This window comes from Heterodontus francisci, chromosome 4 (genome assembly GCF_036365525.1).
Source record: "Heterodontus francisci isolate sHetFra1 chromosome 4, sHetFra1.hap1, whole genome shotgun sequence".
Classification (NCBI taxonomy): Eukaryota; Metazoa; Chordata; class Chondrichthyes; order Heterodontiformes; family Heterodontidae; genus Heterodontus; species Heterodontus francisci.
In genome coordinates, this window is record NC_090374.1 from 180,056,585 (window position 1) to 180,076,358 (window position 19,774).

General features: G+C 44.5%; 1 protein-coding gene across 3 annotated transcripts in view; it reads right to left on the reverse strand.

Annotated features, from left to right (window-relative positions):
- Positions 1 to 19,774, reverse strand: part of grin3a (glutamate receptor, ionotropic, N-methyl-D-aspartate 3A) — a 195,034-nt gene that overhangs the window by 44,889 nt on the left and 130,371 nt on the right. For all 3 annotated transcript variants that reach the window (XM_068030680.1, XM_068030681.1, XM_068030682.1), the window contains exon 4: positions 6,863 to 7,008. In XM_068030680.1, coding sequence (XP_067886781.1) covers positions 6,863 to 7,008 — 146 coding nt within the window. The remainder of the gene's footprint in view (positions 1 to 6,862; positions 7,009 to 19,774) is intronic.

The following is a 19,774-nucleotide window of genomic DNA, read 5'->3' on the forward strand; positions in this document are numbered from 1 at the left end:
GAAAAATAATTTATGAAAAACCATAGGTTGCAGCACAAGTGCTGAAAAATGCTCAGTGTAATGGCACTTCAACTGGCATTAAGATGTAATGTTAGGAAAACACTTCTCCTGGCTGTGTTTATTCAGATCTTCAGCCTGCTTCTGGTATGACCTTTCATCACAAGTGGGAAATTAATCTTATAATTAATGTTTAATGTAATATTTCAACTCAAAAAGCAGTTAAATTGTTCAAATTTTGTCAGCCATGGCTCAATGGTAGCAGTTCACCTCAGATACAAAATAGTGGGTTCAAATCCCACAGCAGACACTTGAGCACATAATCGAGTCTGACACTCCTGTGTAGTACAGAAGGGAGTGCTGAACGGTCAGAGATGTTAAAATGAGGCCCCGTTTGCCCGCTCAGGAGGACATAAAATATCCCATGGTACTAATTCAAAGAACAGCAGGGGGCTCATTAGAATCACTGTGCCGAGCCTCCTCCCGATATTACGTGGGGAGAGGCGGGACATTCGGCGCAGTGAGGAACCCTTTGACAGTTGTGCAACAGGTTCTGGGACCCTATTTTAAGCTCCCCAGCACCTGCTTCCTGACAGCTGTCAAAGAATATTTACCTGACTGCTGAAGAGTGGGGCTGCTGTCAATCTGGCAGCAAAGTAGAAAGTGCAGCAGAAATCCAGCAGGTCAGGCAGCATCTGTGGAGAGAAGCAGAGTTAACTTGTCCAAGTTCACAGACCTGAAAGTTAACTCTACTTCTCTTTTCACAGATGCTGCCTGACCTGCTGAGTGACCCCAGCACTTTCCGCTTTGCTGCCACATACTCACCCTGCTGTGTCCCAGTGTCCTGTGAAGTTGTGATCCTCTTCTCCCACTCAAGTGTAATATTCATTCTTGTAGGTGTGCTGCACCTGGATGAATAATCTTAAATTTGCACATTCCAGGACGTGAGACTTAAATAGACCATAAAAGGTATTACAGAGGTTTACAGAGAACACATTGACACAAATGGGAATGCACGTGTGTCACAGCAATGTAAATACATTTTTCACTAAATGTTCTTCACAGACATGTGTGTCCTTTTCTCTGTGTGAATAATGTGTGCCAGCATATAGCACCAATGTCACATCCCTTTGCACCACTGGCCCTTCAGGAGAGCCAACGTATACAATAACATCATTGCCATGCCACCATTACTCATGAGCGTCTCCATGGATGCAGTGACAGGGACATTGCCTCAGTCAGCTGCTGCCTCTAATGGTTTACACAGGGATGCTGAAGATGTGGACTGGTGCACAGCAGGTGAGCGAGGGTGATGTGTGGCTTGCAGAGCTCATGTCGGTTCCTATAGAGCAGATAAGCCACTGCCGTACATCCCTAGCTCACTACTAACCCTGTTTCATGTTGTAGGTCCTCATCGTCTGAGGAGGAATCCTGTTGACGTCTCTCCTCATTATGCCAGGTCTGGCCCCTATTGGGTGCGTAGTTGTACAAAGCAGCAAAGAAAGGAGCTGGCCTTTTCAGCCCATAGTACAGGGCATCACCCTATCCATACAGGCATTGGAGGCGCTCTTTCAGCATGCCGATCTCCTGCTCAATGGTGGCTCATGTAGCTCAGCGGCTGGCGTTGTATCTCTCCTCTGCAGCAGTGGTGAAGTCTCTCACCGGTATCGGGGGCCATGTCTGCAAAGGATAGCCCTTATCTCCAAGAAGCCACCCCTCCATCTGAGCCAGTTCAGTGAACAGCGGTGGCAGCCGGGACTGGCGCAAGACCCAGGTGTCATGGCAGCTGCCTGAGAAGCGGTCACACATTCGCTTCAAGTATCTGCGGTGCTCACATACCAGCTTCACCTAGACTGAGAGGGCTCCTTTAATGGTGATGTCTCCAGGTGGTAGCCTGGCAGTAGGCCTGATGGCCACATGACTGCAGTCTATGAACATTATAACCTCTGGTTCTCCGGCAATGGTGCCAGAACCAATGGCCCTCTGGGCCTTGCTGTGAGAGTCTGTCCTGAAGCGGACATCCTCACTGGCCCTCCGGTGCAGGGCATTGGTGACCTCCCTGATACAGCACTGCACTGCTGACTGTGTGACCCCATAAAGGTCTCTGATGAGCCCCAAAAAGGCTGCAGAGGCATCAGGTTTGAGAACCGCTGCCACTATGAGGAACAAAGGCATGGGATATTCACCGGAGCCCAGGGGCTACAGGTAATCCTTGAGCACGGCACAGACACATGTCACCACCCTCTATATGCGCAATGTCCTTGACACTGGTGCTCTGACATCCAATGGCATGTCATGTGGGGCCCTTAGATGCATGGCAACCGTAATGGTGGGCTCCCCTTGGGGGCTGCTGCTCACGACCGGGGGCCTCTACGTGAATCACACCTGCCTGTTGATATTGCCTCTGGCGCATACGGATCCTCACATGCTGAGGATCACACAATGTAGGATGAACCATACCAATTTCCATGTGATAAATAATGTTGAACCCTGCATGTATTCGAAGGTTCCTAACAGGGCATGGATTGGTCTTGACGGGTACATCAGCAGCTTTCCTGGATCAACTATGTGGTGTGCCATGGCATTGTCCATCTTGGCAAACATTCAGAGTGGCACAACATGACCACATCAAGATCCTACCAGCTGAATCACTTGCCCCCACCATCCATAAAACCTTAATGCTCCTGCCCTTTCTGGCACCCTCCCCACACACAGGGTGCCTAGTGTGCCATTGCCCTCTCACAAACACACAGCGTACACTTAACGGAGGGATGGTACACGGTACCTCCCTTCATGCCAGCACAGCTTTCCCTCCAGTAATCCCAGACCCCCTCCCTTTAAGAATGCAGAGTTAGACCCCTGCATATCCCCCCTCCCTCCTCCCTCCCAGAATGCAGAGTTAGACCCCTATGAATCCCCCCCTCCCTCCTTTAAGAATGCAGAGTTAAACCCCTGTGTATACCCCCCTCCCTCCTCCCTTCTGTAATGCAGAGTGAGGACCCACCGGCTTTTCAGATAGTGAACGGGACGGCACGTGACGGCCGCCCGTTCAATGAAAAATCCAGCAGTATCGGGGGCGAGGCGGTTAGCTGCATAATCAGTATAGGTAAGTAATCATTACCATATGCTAATTATGGTGCTGCCGCCATGTGGCGGGGGGCTGCCCCGAGTTCCTGCCACCACCGGTAAAATGCAGCGAGCCCGACTTCACAGGTCAAGGCAGGCCTCGCCCCCGCACCATTTTACCGGCCCCCGTGGCGTGACCCGTGGCGTCGAGGGGGTGGTAAAATTCAGCTCACTATATAAATGAAGTCTTTTCTAATTAGATAAACGACTTGAGAGCTGTAAAGTAAATTGTGCCATCTAATGACATAAACTATCATCTCAAAAAAGGCTACATAACTGAAAATAATCCAATTTCTAAATTTGTGGAGTATTTCTTTGCTTCTATTACATTCCGATACGAATGGAAAATTTTACTCTTATATCCTTAGATGTTGTGGACAAATGTCACTTTATTGGTCAGTTGGTTAAAGCAGTGAACCAAATACTTTTCTTTTAAATGTCTAAATAGGAGAGCTGCCGGTGCTAATCACACTGCTGATAGGCATTTGGAGAGGGTAGGAAATTCAAATGGTCAAACATTCATCATGGAGTCGCAGCAACACCTTAACGGCAAGGGGTGGAAGTATCGGGCATCAAACGAAGCAGCATATTACAATGGCAGGGAAATTCTACGCTCACAGCAGGGAGGAGGTGAACTTAAGGCCCAAAATTCGAAAGAGATTGAGGGCAATAATGAGTGCCAGACCTGTTTCCAGCTTTCCCTTTAACAAGAGATAAGGGTCTCTCTAAATGGTCACATCCCAACTTTACCATCAAGGTATGAGTTGGTTGAGGGAGCAGCGACGGGAGTGATTGATACAAAGGTGGTGTTGAGGATGCCAACGTCAGTTGACCCCTATTTCCACACATTTACAGGGCCCCTGCCTGTTCCTGGCCAGACACTGCAATGGGCGCCATTCTTCTTTCTCTCAGTCTTCATCCTACTTTTGCCCCACCATGTGGTACAAAGTCTCAAGTCTTAGGCCTGGTTTATTTTGAGTTAGCTGACCTCAGTGCCAGACAGTGATTCAAGTGCTACAATTTATCTCAAAAGGTTTCAGGCTTCATGGAGGTGATGGGGTTGGGGGAGAGGAAAATTGATCCAAGATTTCCATTTCTGGCAATCATTCTAATTTTGGGAAGTTTCCATCAACACAATTTTATCCTCAGTTGCATCCAACAAATGAGCACTATCCTACCAAAAACAGTGGAGTGCTTCACTCGAAAATGTCACTGTAACCTGTTAATTAGAAAGGACACCAAAACTATTTTCTATTAGTTACAACGAAAGTACACTCCTTTGAGCTTTTGCCCATGTAAAATGGGTGACCGGGTTTGATAGATGTGGTGCTAAATGTGAAAGTAATTCAAAGAAACATGCAACAAGGACATTTGTCTGTTTTTAAAGTGTTTCTTTTGGGATGATCTTTTTGAAACGTGTTTCTTTAGGGTGGCCACTCAGTTATTGGAAAGAGCTGATGTCATGGCTTTTTGCTTTGCCATTATTTTGCTCAGAAATTTGGAGTCCGAGTTTCCTGTGCAGAAATTATTCTATATTTGTTTTCAGGAGGAAGTAAAGGGACAACAGAGAGATGCCACACAGGTAAGGTCGCACTGGGGATCAACCCTGCCCATTTGCTGTAACCTACCTACCCATCTGCTGTAACTCACCTACCCACAAATAACAGCAGAAGCACACCTACCTAGATTGAAGGAACACTGTGTGGCTAGGCTGATTCACAATGGAGACAGTGTATGAATTGTTCTGTAATTTGGCTTGCCCAATGGCTGCAGTGTGTACCATCTACAAGATGCACTGCAGCAACGCACCAAGGCTCCTTCGACAGCACCTTACAAAGCCCTGACCTCTACCAACTAGAAGGACAAGGGCAGAAAATGCATGGGAACACCACCACCTTCAAGTTCCCCTCCAAGCCACATACCATCCTGACTTGGAACTAAATCACCATTCCTTTACTGTCGCTAGGTCAGAATCCTGCAACTCCCTTCCTAACAGCACTGTGGGTGTACCTACCTCATATGGACTGCAGCGGTTCAAGAAGGCAGCTCACCACCACCTTCTCAAGGGCAATTAAGGATGGGCAATAAATGGTGGCCTAGCCGGCAACGCCCACATCCCATGAATGAAGTCACCATACGGCCAGCAGTTCAAACCTCACTTCACCTCTTAATTTTTCTTTTAACCTGAGTCTTATTGCAGACATGCTGTGCACTGCTGCCATCTGGGATGGGCACTCTAGAATTTCACAGTAGGCTTCTCTTCCCAAATGTCACATAATGCCCACTTCTTCAGTCATGTAAAAGGGGGTCATAGAATAGTAGAATGATACAGCACAGAAGCAGACCATTCGGCCCATTATGCCTGTGCTGGTTCTTTGAGAGAGCTATCCAATTAGTCCCACTCTCCTTCCCTTTCCCCATGGCCCTACACATCAAGTATTTATCCAATTCCTTTTTGGAAGTTACTATTGAATCTACTTCCACTGCCCATTTGGGTTGTGCATTCCAGATTGTAACAAATCAGTGCATAAACAAAAATCTCTGCATCTTCCCCCGGTTACTTTTCTCCAGATTCTATATCATACCTGCATACTGGCATAATTTAATGTTTGCCTCCCCGCTTTTGCCATGGCAAATGGGTTGTAATACATTTGAAAAGGCTGTACGATTATTTTCTCCCCCTTATATAGCCACTTACCTCCTTTAAATAGCTGCCTCCCTTTAAATTTCATCCGCGACACAATTCTAACCACCTCACCTCTCAGTTTGCCAAGTAGACTAGCTCATTGCACAGATGAAAGCTGTACTTACAGCTGTGAATAATTATGGAAATGAAAGCAAAATACTGCGGATGCTGGAAATCTGAAATAAAAACAAGAAATGCTGGAACCACTCAGCAGGTCTGGCAGCATCTGTGAAAAGAGAAGCAGAGTTAATGTTTCGGGTCAGTGACCCTTCTTCGGAACTGACAAATATTAGAAAAGTCACAGGTTATAAGCAAGTGAGGTGGGGGTGGGGCAAGAGATAACAAAGGAGGTGTAGATTGGACCAGGCCACATATCAGGTTATAAGCAAGTGAAATGTGTGGCCTGGTCCAATCTACACCTCCTTTGTTATCTCTTGCCCAACCCCCACCTCACTTGCTTATAACCTGTGACTTTACTAATATTTGTCAGTTCCGAAGAAGGGTCACTAACCCGAAACGTTAACTCTGCTTCTCTTTCCACAGATGCTGCAATTATGGAAATGAGATGGCCCAGAAAAATGGAGTGCAATTTAACCCTCTAACCATTCTGACTCAACTGTAAGCTGTGAAACAAATCCAGTAACAAAATAAATTCGAATCAGATTATTTGATCCAAAAAAAAAGTCACTCACTTCAGATTTGCAACGGTAGCATGTATGTTTGTAATGCGTTTAAAGAAGTAGGTCAAGTGGAAGGACAAACCAGCAGGTATTAAATAAATGGGCATAATAATATGGCAAACATTATATTCACTGAAACATGGACCTGAAACATTATCTCTTTATAGACACCTCCCAACCTGAATACTTACAGCGTTTTCAGTTCTTATTTTACATTATATTCACTGAATTGTACTTTTGAGACAGAAAGCTTCATAGAACAGAATAGGATGACTACTTAGCATGCAGGGAGAAAAACTGCGGCAAGCATAAGATTGTTGGGAATCAGCACAGAAAGGAATTTGATACTGTGGAAATAGGAAACAGCACTTACTTCAAGTATTTCACACCATCTGGCGTTGTTGGCACATCATACCTTCTCATATATTCATTCATCTCTGGAAAACTCTTCTTCACGTAATCCTCTGCACTGCTTTCTCGAACTGTCCCAAAACGGAAACCTTGTGATGGGTGGTGGAGCTTGAAGAGAAAATTAATCCAATGAGCTCAATAGAACACGATAACATTTTAAAAAGAATTCCCCCAAATCAGGCAGAATGTAAAAATGCCGCAAGCATCAAGTGACAGATCTGGAACTAATGTAACATTATAATTTTCAGTTGGCTGTAGAGATGTCGATACCAAGCAGACTTTAACTCAGCATCAGCAAGATGTATAAAACAAGGATAAACTATGACATAGGTGCTAAAACCAAGACCTAATATTCCCATCCTTCAAATCTCTCCATGGACTCACCCTCTCTATCGCTAACCTCCTCCAGCCTTCCAACCATCCAAGTTCTCTGTGCTCCTCCAGTTCTGGCCTCCTGCACATTTCCATTTTCAATTGCTCTATCATTGATAACTGTGCCTTCGGCTGCCGAGGCCCTAAGCTCTGGAGTTCTCTCCCTAAACCTCTCTCCCCTCCTTTAGGTTGCTGCTTAAAAGCAATCTCTTTCATCAAGTTATTGGCCACCTTTCCTTATATCTCCTTATGTGGCTTGGTGTCAAATTTTAATTGTTAATGCTCCTGTGAACTAGAGGCCCGCTACCCGACCCAAACTCAACGGGACCCGACGACATGTGTCGGGTTCGGGTCGGGTCGGGCCCATCTTCCAGGGCTGGCTTTCGGGCTCGGGTCAGGTCAGGCCGAGTCCAGGTCAAGTCGGTCGGGATACACACGGTGTGTTCTGCTGATAAGTATTAAAAATTTAAAAAAAAGATTTACCTGAGCTGGGAGTCCGGGACGAAACTGAGTCTGTGCAGTGAGTGTGTGATGTCACTGTGGCGTCTCGCGCATGCGCTGCAGTTTCTTGCAGGTTCGGTGTCAGGAAGGTAAGTAAAGGGATGGTCGGGTCGGGCAGAGTAGTGGCAGGTTCGGGTCACGTCGGGCTCGGGATAAAATCGGAGGGACTCGGGCCGGGTCGGGCTCGGGTCTTCTGTGGTTTGGTCGGGTTCGGGTTGGGTCCTTTTTCCCAACCTGAAGCAGGCCTCTACTGTGAACTGTCTTGAGATGTTTTGTGCCATTTAAGGTAACATATAAATGCAAGTTGTTATTATTGAATGGATTTAAACTACGTGACATCCTAACCTATAGGAGTCAATATTTCGATGTGGAGCACGTCTGCCCAATGTGAAGACTGCTGATCCCATACAAAATTGCACTGAAATGATCTCAGGTGGCTTGACTGTGGCTGTAAAGGCACAACAGTAGTGTTCACTCTCACTGAAGCCTAGAACGTTGCAGCAGATGTGGCTTAGGAAGGGTCTTATAGAAGCAGAGCAGCCCCAACTCTACAACTCCAAAGAATCGTCCCTACAAAGTAATTTATCACCAAACCCCCAAGATCGCAGGTTGTCTCAGAGCACTTTGCAGTGAAGGAAGTACTTTTGAGCTGTAGTCACTGTTAGAAACACAACAGACAATTTGCACACAGCAAGCTCCCACAAACAGCAATGTGTTAAAGACCAGACAATCTGTTTATAGTGATGTTGATTAAAGGATAAATATTGGCCAAGACACCAGCAATAACTCCTCTGCTCTTCTTCAAGATAGTATCATAGGATCTGTTGGGTCTATCTAAGAGGGCAATCAGGGCTTTGGTTTCATATCATAACCAATAAGCATACCTCTGACAATGCAGCACCCCCTCAATACTACACTGGAAGTGTCAGCCTGGTTTTTTTCACACAAATCTCTGGAGTGGGACTTGAACTCACAACTATCTGACTCAGAGATGAGAATGCTACCAACTGAACCATGAATGCTCCTGGTCCTAAGCCTCTGAACCCAGAGAATGAACCTTCTTCTGTAAGTTGCAACTCAGTCTGCAAAAGGGAGAAGATATCCTAGTTTGATTTAGAATGAAGGCGTATTTTTCCCAAATGGATCAAGAGTTGCTCTCAAACTTCAATCCCGTTGAGTTAGGAATGCCTCAATGATTCAGGACACCAACACCTTTTTGATGCTGTGAGGACAGGTTTCAAACAGCTGCACTGGAACATTACATTTTTGTATCATAATATGCAAGTTGTGCGGAGAGTTACCCCAGTAAGTTAGGAACACAGAAACATACAGAGCAGAAAACACCATTTTGGCCTATCTGGCTGGCTCAGTGATCAATGGAGATTACATAGTTTACTATCTCTCAGTAGCCTGATTTGAAGACTCCTAAGCAAGGTTTTGGAACATGTCAAGTCATTGCTGAAAGTGTTTTTTTTTACAGAATTAAAGCATGAAACCCAGTGTAAGATGTTCTGTAGGTTGCACAATGAGGCAAAAAAAACCCAGCAAAGTTATTTGTTATGACAAGGTGAGAAAGAGGTCTAGGGTTCCCTTTCAGCCTTCACCTGGTCTTACCATAACAGGGCTTAATTTTAAACACACCGTGTTTTTAGCTCCCCCTTGGTGAATCCTTGTTCACCGCTTTCCAATTATAAGGCAAAGAAACCAGCACAAACAGGCTTTCTTAGGTTTAAAAAAGGTGAAATTTTATTAAACTTAAACTCTACTTCAGTTGCCACCTACGGATACACGACACGCCCACGCTAGCATGCATACGCGATACAGACATGCAAATAGAGACAGAAAAGAGAAGAAAAATAAAGTGGAAAAGTTTGAAGCAATATCTGAAGAGTTTTTGTTATGGTTCTTCCAGCTCACTGTAGAGTCCTTGACTGTAGGTAGATCTTGCTTTTCGTTGGGGCCTAGTATTCTTCAGAAACCTTGTTCGCCGTAGGGGACTTTTCTCTCTTGGGGTTCATGTGTCTTCAGTGGATTCAGAGGCATGTGAGAAAGATGGGAGCAGACAGGAGAGATCTTCTCAGTTCAGGAGCAAAAAAAACCACTCTGAGTTCAAACTGTTTGTACAATTCAGAAAAACCAAGGCTGCCAAGCAGGTTAGCCATGTGGCTAATTGGTCTGACCACGTCTTGGATGATATCACCTTAGCAGTCTCTGGAATGCTCCTCTTACATACAATGCCTGGTTATCAAGGTCCATTTTGGGTTGAATGGGTCAGGGAATGGTCCTTTGTCTTTCCGATCACTGTCTGTTAATATGCAAATGTCTTTTCCAGCCACAGCTGATCTGCTTATCAAGTCCTTTCTTCACTCCAGTAACAGTTTAAAATCAATGTTCATGGCAAAATTAATGTGCCTCATTCTTGGCAGGTGGGGGCCTAGCATGAAATTATTACTGGACTATTCTGCTCCTTAATGATTGGTTTCATTGCTCAATGTTTATTTGGGTTGTAATGCTCTTTACTTGTACTTAATTCACATTCCAAAATGCATTTTGAGTAACAATGTAAAGTATATATCTAACTCCTCCCCCAAAAAATACTGTGGTGAAAGTTAATAGTGTTAAACCACAACTGCGTATAATTCCATTCCTAATTTCTCATATAAGGCGCAGTCTAACTATTTTGATCTACCGATTCACACTGAGTTATATTTCTGTACTGAAAATACTCCCCCAATGTCTCCTTCTCCTTTAACAAAACAATATGCAGCCTCCAGACTGAATGTTTCTCGTGCAGAAAAACAGCAGCTTGCGAGCAAGGTGATAATCTCTTGGTGACATTGTCACTTACATTCTATAACGACTCGTTGATTTTTTAGGGCAAGCATGTGTGAGCGCAAAATTAATTTGTATGCGCTAACTACCTGCAGTCACAGTTTGTTCAGGAAAATTAGGTAAAATAGTTGTTTCTGTAGGCTCGGCAGTCTAAGGTGATTATCAAACACCTCCATCAATCTTCATGCTTGGACCATCTGTTGTTACTAACATTAACTGGGATGCAGCTGGGGAATTGGCTATTTCATACTACAGAACTAAATCCTGCTTAATGTGCACACATAATAGGAACATAGGAAATAGGAGCAGGAGTAGGCCATTCAGCCCCTCGAGCCTGCTCCGCCATTCAACTGGATCATGGCTAATCTTCTACCTCAATGTCATTTCCCAGCACTATCCCTATATCCCTTGATATCTTTAATATCTAGAAATCTATTGATCTCTTGTTTTGAATATACTCAATGACTGAGCCTCCTCAGTCCTCTGGGGTAGAGAATTCCAAAGATTCACCACCCTCTGAGTGAAGAAATTCCTCCTCATCTCAGTGCTAAATGTCCTACCTCTTATTCTGAGCCTGTGTCCCCTGGTTCTAGACCCTCCAGCCAAGGGAAACATCCTTCATGCATCCACCCTGTCGAGCCCTGTAAGAATGTTGTATGCTTCAATGAGATCACATCTCATTCTTCGAAATTCTAGAGAACATAGGCTCAGTCTCCTCAATCTCTCCTCATAGGACAAAACTGCCATCCCAAGGATCAGTCTGGTGAACTTTCATTGCACTCCCTCTATGGCAAGTATATCCTTTCACAGGTAAGGAGATCAAAACTGCAATAAAGGTCAACATCCCATTTGCCTTCCTAATTGCTTGCTGTACCTGCATGTTAGCTTTCAGTCACCAAAAAATAAGGACACCCAGGTCCCTTTGGACATCAACACTTCCCAATCTCTCATCATTTAAGAAATAAAGAAAATTAAGAAAAGGTCCACAAACACAGTGCAAGCTGGAGAAATGCAACAGAGCTCAAGCTCCATGATCTAAAGAGAGAGAAACAGAGTGGACGGGAAATCTTTTAGGAAACATTCCTAATATACTATGGTTAACTTTATGGATAAGTAAGTTTTGAGAACTATTTAATTTTACGGATATTTTTATGTTATTTTATGGAGTTCACTTTGTGGAGAAGCAAGACAGCCATGCAATGCACCTGGAGAAAAGTTTTGTCAGGCATTTGATTGGTTGGTTTGTGGTACAGGTTGGTTATGATTGGTACTGTTGCAAAAAAAAGTGACCCGTTTGATAATTTTAATTAAGGAAAGCCAGCATGGATTTCTTAAGGGAAAATCATGTTTAACTAACTTGCTGTTGTTTTTGAGGAGGTAACAAAGAGGGTTGATGAGGGCAATGCAGTTGATGTGATGTACATGGACTTTCAAAAGGCATTTGATACAGTGCCACACAATAGACTTGTGAGCAAACTTGTAGCTCATGGAATAAAAGAGCAAGGAAGTTATGTTGAACTTGTATAAGACACTAGTGTGGCCTAAGCTGGAGTATTGTGTCCAGTTCTGGGTGCTGCACTTTAGGAAAGAAGTGAGGGCATTGGAGAGAGTACAGAAAAGATTAACGAGAATGGATCCAGGGATGAGGAATTTCAGTTATGAAGATAGATTGGAGAAGTTAGGACTGTTTTCCTTGGAGAAGAGAAGGCTGAGAGGTGATTTGATACAGTATTCAAAATCATGAGGGGTCTGGACAGAGTAGATAGAGAGAAACTGTTCCCACTCGTGAAAAGATCGAGAATGGGAGGGCATGGGTTTAAAGTATTTGCTAAGAGAAGCAAAAGTGATATGAGGAACAACTTTTTCACACAATGAGTGGTTAAGATCTGGAATGCAATGCCTGAGAATGTGGTGGAGACAGATTCAATTGAAGCATTCAAAAAGGAATTAGACTGTTACATAAAAAGGAAGAATGTCTAAGGTTATGGGAAGGCGGCAGGGGAATGGAACAGAGGAAATTGCCGAATGGCCCCCTTCTGCAATGTAACGATTCTGTGAATTTTTTTTGTGTCAGTTGCTCTTTTTGTAACTGGCAGCTTTCCCTATGAGTCTATACTATCAGTGTGGCTAACTTAGCAAACAATGCTTACTTGAGCCGAATGGAGAAGTGATCAACAACTTTCCACACAATGGACTCATTTCAAGTGCTACATACACACATAGCACACACTATATGAAAGATTTTTAAATCATATATTGATAATGAAAACTGAACTACAAGAGGTGAACTGAAGTATGTTTAATATTGCTGAGGCCTCAGTGATGACTGCCATGTAAGCAGAGCTTAAATGGACATCATCATAACTTTCCAATGGTGTTTACCAACAAAAGTGGCACACTGATTTAATTACAGATTAACACTTTTGCGACACACTTCTCTATGCTCTCTCATTGTCCAAAAGGACCAACCACACCTAAAGTCGGAATGAAGCCTGCCAGATATTAGCAGAATTTGAGTTTTTATTACATTTATGTAAATCATTTCTTATTGAATAATCAGAGAGAGAAAATACTATTTTTTTCTTTTCCTTTTTGTGCACTTCATCTTGAGAGTGTTGTTACTATTGTTACTTTTCCTCCCAGCAAACATGTCTGTAATGAGATCCCCAAGGAGTTCCTGTCATCCCAGTACCCATGCTGGACTCAAAACTTCCTTCTGTGATACCGATAGGCAGAAAAAAAAACAAAGAGGAGCTGCATACAAAAACCCCCAATCCTGCTAGGCCAAGAGTCATGAGGAGGAAGGTGGTAAAGAGTTTATGGTGGAGAGCGTCATTTAAATTTATAAAAGTAACTATTTTACTTTCTCCTTGTTCACTCACTCAACAGGCTGAATTTTACAGACCACCTCCCCCCCACGACCCGACGTCGGGTTTTGTGGCAGGAGGGCCGGAAAATGCCTCCGGGAGAGGGTTGCCACACACCCCGATGCTGGCAAGGTGATGGGACCCCCCCATTTGCATATTCTAATAAATGTAAATGAATGCATTACTTATACTTATGTCCCCGTCTAAGTTCCCGCTCTGATCTTTGGCCCGATGGCTGGCACTCCCATACCTTTGGATTCCCGTCCGGGGAAATGAGGTGGAACACTTGTGGGGAGAGGGGAGGAGGTAAGTTTCTCAATGTGGGGGAGCGGGGGAGAATGGGGTCAAAGTAACATCACTGGTGTAGGGGATGGTGAGAAGGGTTTGAGATTAAAGTTTATGCACTTTGTGGGGGGGAAGCTCAGGTGGACAAGGTAAGGGTTTGGGGGGGGGGGGTGGGGAGAGCAAATAATCAATTTAACTGTTATTGGGGGGGGGGTGGAAGAAGGCAGAAAAATGTCTTTATTTTTTATTTCCTTGTGCTTTAAATATTTAAATTCAACGTTCGAGCTCAAAGCCCTCTAAAAATGGCATCAGCGCCGGCACACAGGTAGCCATTTCTGGGGTCAGACAGCCATCCCTCTCCATGTGATCGGGAGGGGGGGGGGGGGGTGAATGGCCCGCCCATATATGTAAATGAGCTGTCGCACTTAGGATCATGGCACCAAGTGCAGCCCGCGCAGGCGGACCGCCATTGTTTTTGCCCGCCGATTTCGGCAGCGGGTATATAAAATTCAGCCCAATGAGTCTTGTTCCCACATTTTGGAATGAAGACACTAGTCTAATTAAAGACCAACTACAGGCATGGGAACTCATCATCGTTGTGAGCTGTCAACACTGGCCAGGTTGCCACAGGCAGCTTGCCTGAGCCAAGACATCAATGATGGGCCCTCGGGTTCCTGGAAAGGGTGGCATGAGTTGGAGCAGAGCGAGGGGGTCAACTGCAACTCCTGTGGAGCTGGGGCTGTTCTCCTGCTCCTCCTGGCTCTGCTGGATAGATTTTTTTAAGCAAGAAGTACAGTTTACATTTTGGGCACAATCAGCCATCCAGGCCCAAATTGTGCCCAAAATTGCAACCGTTTTGAGAAGTATGTTTTCTCCCATTTCCATTCAAATTCATTTCTGGGCTGTCAAACGCAATATCTGCCATGAGCCAGCAGAATTGGCAGCATTTTAGAACAAAAGGCTGGAAACACGTCCGTACATGGACATTAGTGTCCGTGGTAAAGATTTTGAGGTCCGTGACTGGTAAAATCAGGGATGAGATATTTCCCATTGGCTTCTTCTTTCCAGCCAGTCCGACTTAAAAAAAATCGTAGCGTCAGTTTCACAGCTGACAGGTGCTTAGAGCAGCTGCAGTGCTTCCAAACTTTGGACAGGTTCGTGGTTTTCCAGTGGGTTCCATTATTTTTAAAAAGCCTGTGGAAAACCACGAACTTGTCTGAAGTTCAGAAGCACTGTCGCTGCTCTAATCATCTGTCAGCTGTGAAACTGAGAACCTGCAATTTTTTTAAAAAAATGGATCAACCACAAAGCTACTCTCGAAGCAACCAAGAACTAGCCGCTCTCCGCAACTGTCAGAGAGAGAGAGAGAGAGATGGGGACAGAGAGAGTGAGAGAGGAGGGGTGGAGAGAGAGAGAGGCAGACAGAAAGAGAGGGGGCAGAGAGAGAGAGGAGGGGCGGGGAGAGAGAGAGACAGAAAGAGGGGGCAAAGAGAGAAAGAGGGCAGAGAAAGACAGAGGCAGAGAGAGAGAGGGGGGGCAGTGAGCGAGGGGACAGCAAGAGAAGGGCAGAGAGAGCGAGGGGGAGCAGAGAAGAGGGGGGGGGCAGAGAGAGGGGGGGGCAGAGAGGGGGGGGGCAGAGAAAAGGGGGGGCAGAGAGAAGGGGGGGCAGAGAGAAGGGGGGGGCAGAGAAAAGGGGGGGCAGAGAAAAGGGGGGCAGATAGAAGGGGGGGCAGAGAGGGGGGGGCAGAGAGAGGGGGGGCAGAGAGAGGGGGGGTGCAGAGAGAGGGGGGGTGCAGAGAGAGGGGGGGTGCAGAGAGAGGGGGGGCAGAGAGAGAGGGGGGCAGAGAGAGAGGGGGGCAGAGGGGGAGGCAGAAGGGGGGCAGAGGGGGAGCAGGGAGAGGGGTGCAGAGAAAGGGAGGGCAGAGAAAGGGGGGGCAGAGAGAGAGAGGCGGGGGCAGAGAGAGAGAGGCGGGGGCAGAGAGAGAGAGGCGGGGGCAGAGAGAGAGAGAGGCGGGGGCAGAGAGAGAGAAGCGGGGGCAGAGAGAAAGAGGGGCATGGACAGAAAGGGGATAGGAGAAAGTTCTGATGAAAGGTCACTGACCTGAAACGTTAACTCTACTTCTCTCTCCACAGATGCTGCCAGACCAGCTGAGTATTTCCAGCACTTTGTTTTTATTTCAGATTTCCAGCATCTGCAGTATATTGCTTTTACATTGTTGAAGAATGGGCATGTTATTTTGAAATTTGCATTTATTTAGTGGCTTACATTGTCGGTAAGAAAAGTCTCAAAGTGTGTCTCTCACAATTCCCAGCAGGTCTGGCCTAATGGGGAAGATGTCCCTGCTTCTCCTGCTCATGCCTCTAATTAAATGAGTAGATTAACAGCAAGAAGGCAGCGAAATTCCAGGTGGGTAAGGTGCTCCCCACATTATAACTGTTCCACCCCCCGGCCTCCCCACATCCGGTTGCTGCATAGTTAGAATTAGGGCCAGCAAATTCTCACAAACCATGACATGAAATGCCAAGTAGAATGTAGTGGTGTTTGAGAGAAAAATATTGGCTAAGATAGCAGGAGAATTCCTGTTGTTCTTTGACTAGTGTTATGAAATTATGGAATAGGGACTGATATTTCATTTAAAATACCTCATTTGTATGTGTCAGCTGTTGGTAGCACTCTCGCCTCTAAGTTACAACGTTCAAGTCTGACTCTAGGACTCAAGCATAAAAATTAGCACTGACACTCCCAGTACAGTAATTAATGGCCAATTAAGGGCCTCCTTCTGCTGCCACTGGTATTGTAACAGCAGTGGGTTGGCACTTTATCACCTAGGAAGGCTGCCCAGTAATATCAGGTGGCCTTGTTGGGGGTGAGGGCCCTCTTCATTGGGCACCCTGTCAGTGGCACAGGGAAGCCCTGCTGGATTCACCCCTGCTGTCTTGTGGGTTCTGGATGATTGGCCCCAGTGAGCCCTGACCTCACTTACCTTTTGCTCTGGGTCTGAAGCCTGCTGCAGTCTAAGCAGTGGCCACTGCTCCCAGTGGTGCTTCTGGGACTGAAGAGCTGCCAGCCCTCTGATTGACTGGCAGCTCTTGAAGGCAGGACATCCTGCCTCATGGGAGTGGAAGCCACGGATGCAGGCAATTAATTCCCTGAGCCACACAAAATGCAGTCGTGGCTTCGAGGAAGAGGTGGGCTTGCCCCCGGCTTTCCAGTCAGTGGCTGGGGCCACAGGCCTACTCTGAAATTACGGCCAGAGTCTGGTATAGTTCTGGAATATAACACAAAGAAGACACATAGCAAACAGATTCATACACATGAATTTGTATAGCGCCTTTCACGACCTCAGGAAGTTCGATGAAGTACTTTTGGAAGTGTGGTCACTGTAGACATTAAGGAAATGATACAATGAGGTATTCCATTCATTGGATTTGAGAACACACATAGGCTATATGAATAGTTGGATTTGGGAATGGAAATATGGGGCTATATATTTTTTTCCAAGGGCTACATTTCCTGCACTGAATCCTTGAAATTCAGCCAAGTTTGTAAGAACCCCAACAAATTTTATCCTGATATCCATGAAAAATACTTACTTGATGAATTTCATGGGGTCTTTTTGACTTCAGCCCAGGGAAAATACATGCAGATGGAAGTCCTTTAGTGAGATTGTAGTTAAGGCTCTGCTTCTATTTGGTGCTACATTTGATGCAGTTGAATTCAAAGCTAAAAGTTGTGCCCGACCTCAAAGTGTTACATTCCCTAGAGCTGGCATCTCTTACTTGAACAAGACACAACATTAAAGACAAAGCAATCTAAAATAAAACGATAAAAAAGGTAAATGCTAAAAAAGCTGAGATACGATGAAAACTGTGAAGGGCTAGAAAGCAATAATATTCTTAAGAGAAGTGAAGTTATCATTTTTATAGAACAGGAAACACAAAAAAACATATTTCACTGTAATGGTTATATAAAATATACATTATGAAGAACTGGAGTATATGATATATAGAAGTGAACTAATTCTATAACCTGTGTGATTGTTAATGTTGCAAATGTTACAGTTGAGCCAAGTAGGATAGAATTACATCCAACAGATTTTCATAAAGCATTATGTTCATATTAATAATAGCAGGGTCAATTTTATGTATCTGTGCTTTCAGCTTGCAGCTTAGCTACACGGGAGTCCGAACTGGAACCTAGGGTGTGAAGGCCAGTGGATTTTCTATCCTAACTGAGAATTAGCCACGTGATGGAATTCATGAAATTAACTCGTATGTACAAAATGAGCCAATAAACAGGAAAAAGGTAGCTAAATAATAAGCTCTTTGCCTTTGTGGTTTAGTTTCAGTGCACCTAGAGGTAGCGTGAGTTCCAATCCTAAGAATACTTAAAATTACAATGAAGTATACTCTAATTACAGTAAAAAAATAAGGAAATCGCATATTACTCGGAAATTAAGTATCTAAATGGGGTACAGGAGCTTAGGGATCTGGGAGTACAAACACACAAATCACTAAAAGTAGCAGCACAGGCCAATAAGCCCATAACAAAAGCAAACCAAACAATCAGGTTTATTTGTAGAGAGATGGAATAGAAAGGTAGAGGGGTTATGCTAAACTTGCATTAAACCTTGGTTACACCATACTTGGAGTACTGATGGTTACAGCCATATTATAAAAAGGCTACAGAGAGACTGGTGAGGTTGCATGCAAGATTGATACCAGAACTACGAGGTTATCCCTACTGTGAATGAATGAGGCAAGCTGGGTCTCTTTTTCTCTGGAAAACAGAAGGCTGAGGGATGGCCTAATCAAGGTCTTGAGAATTATGCAAGGTTTTGATAGTCACACAGAGAGAGTGTTTCCATTTGTGGGGAACAGCAAAACTAGAGGCCATCAATATAAGATAGTCATCAAGAAATCCAATAGGGAATTCAGAAGAAACGTCTTTCCTCAGAGAGTGATGAGAATGTGGAACTTACTATCACAATCAGCTATGGCGAATAGTAAAGACAGATTTAAGGGGAAGCTAGATAAGCATATGAGCGAGACGGGACTAGAAGATGATACTGAGTTAGATGAGAAAGGATGGAGGAGGCTTGAATGGAGCATGGACTGGCCGGTTTTTGTGTTGTATATTCCATGTAATTAGAAAGTGATGTGGTATAGGAAATAATTACGGAAATCACAGGTAGCCAGCCTGTGGTTTTCTCATTAAAGTAGGCAAAATTATTAAAGAACATTACAGAATCATCCTCAATGAGCCCAATCTTGCTGGAAAAATAATGGCAGTTTAATGAGGCAGGCTGTTATTAATGTGTAAATCAGTCAGCAAGTTCAGTGGATAAAAAGATATGCTGTGAATTGCGAATCTCCAAAACGTGTTGGTCAGTTTACACCACTCTGCTGTTCGCTTCACATAAATGACATCTCGTCCTTTGCCTCATCATTGTTTTTAAGAACTTGCTGAATTTGCACATTACTTATCCATTAAACTCGTTACAGTAAGTTAGAGCTAGAACGTAACAGCGCAAGTACCTGGTAATGATATGACAATTGTTAATGCAATGCCAAACAACTGCTCTGTCGCAGAAAAGGAGCAACTTAAACTGTTCTATCACATTCCTTCATGTAGTAAATAGTTGAGATTTTAAAAATGGCACATTTTTAATTTTTACATTTTTTAAACTTTTCGTTTGTACATTTTCCTCTCTCACTTAATCCAATCGTTCTTTCCTTCTTGTTATTTTTCTTTCTGTGCATGATTTGACTCTAATTCACCTTATTTCCTTCTCCGTCATTCCTGTTTTTTTCTCAATCCTTAAATCTCATTAGTTAAGCAGATAGACTGTTGGCCCGATCATTCACTGAGGTGATAGGTGCCTTGCTGTGCCGTTATCAACTCGTAGTTCCAGCAAATTATGGTGCAAAACATTTTAGCTGAAGGGTTTTAGGAGAAAGTTTAACTAATGGGGCTCTGTGAGATGCCCCACTCCAGCAAGAATTGGCCCATTATC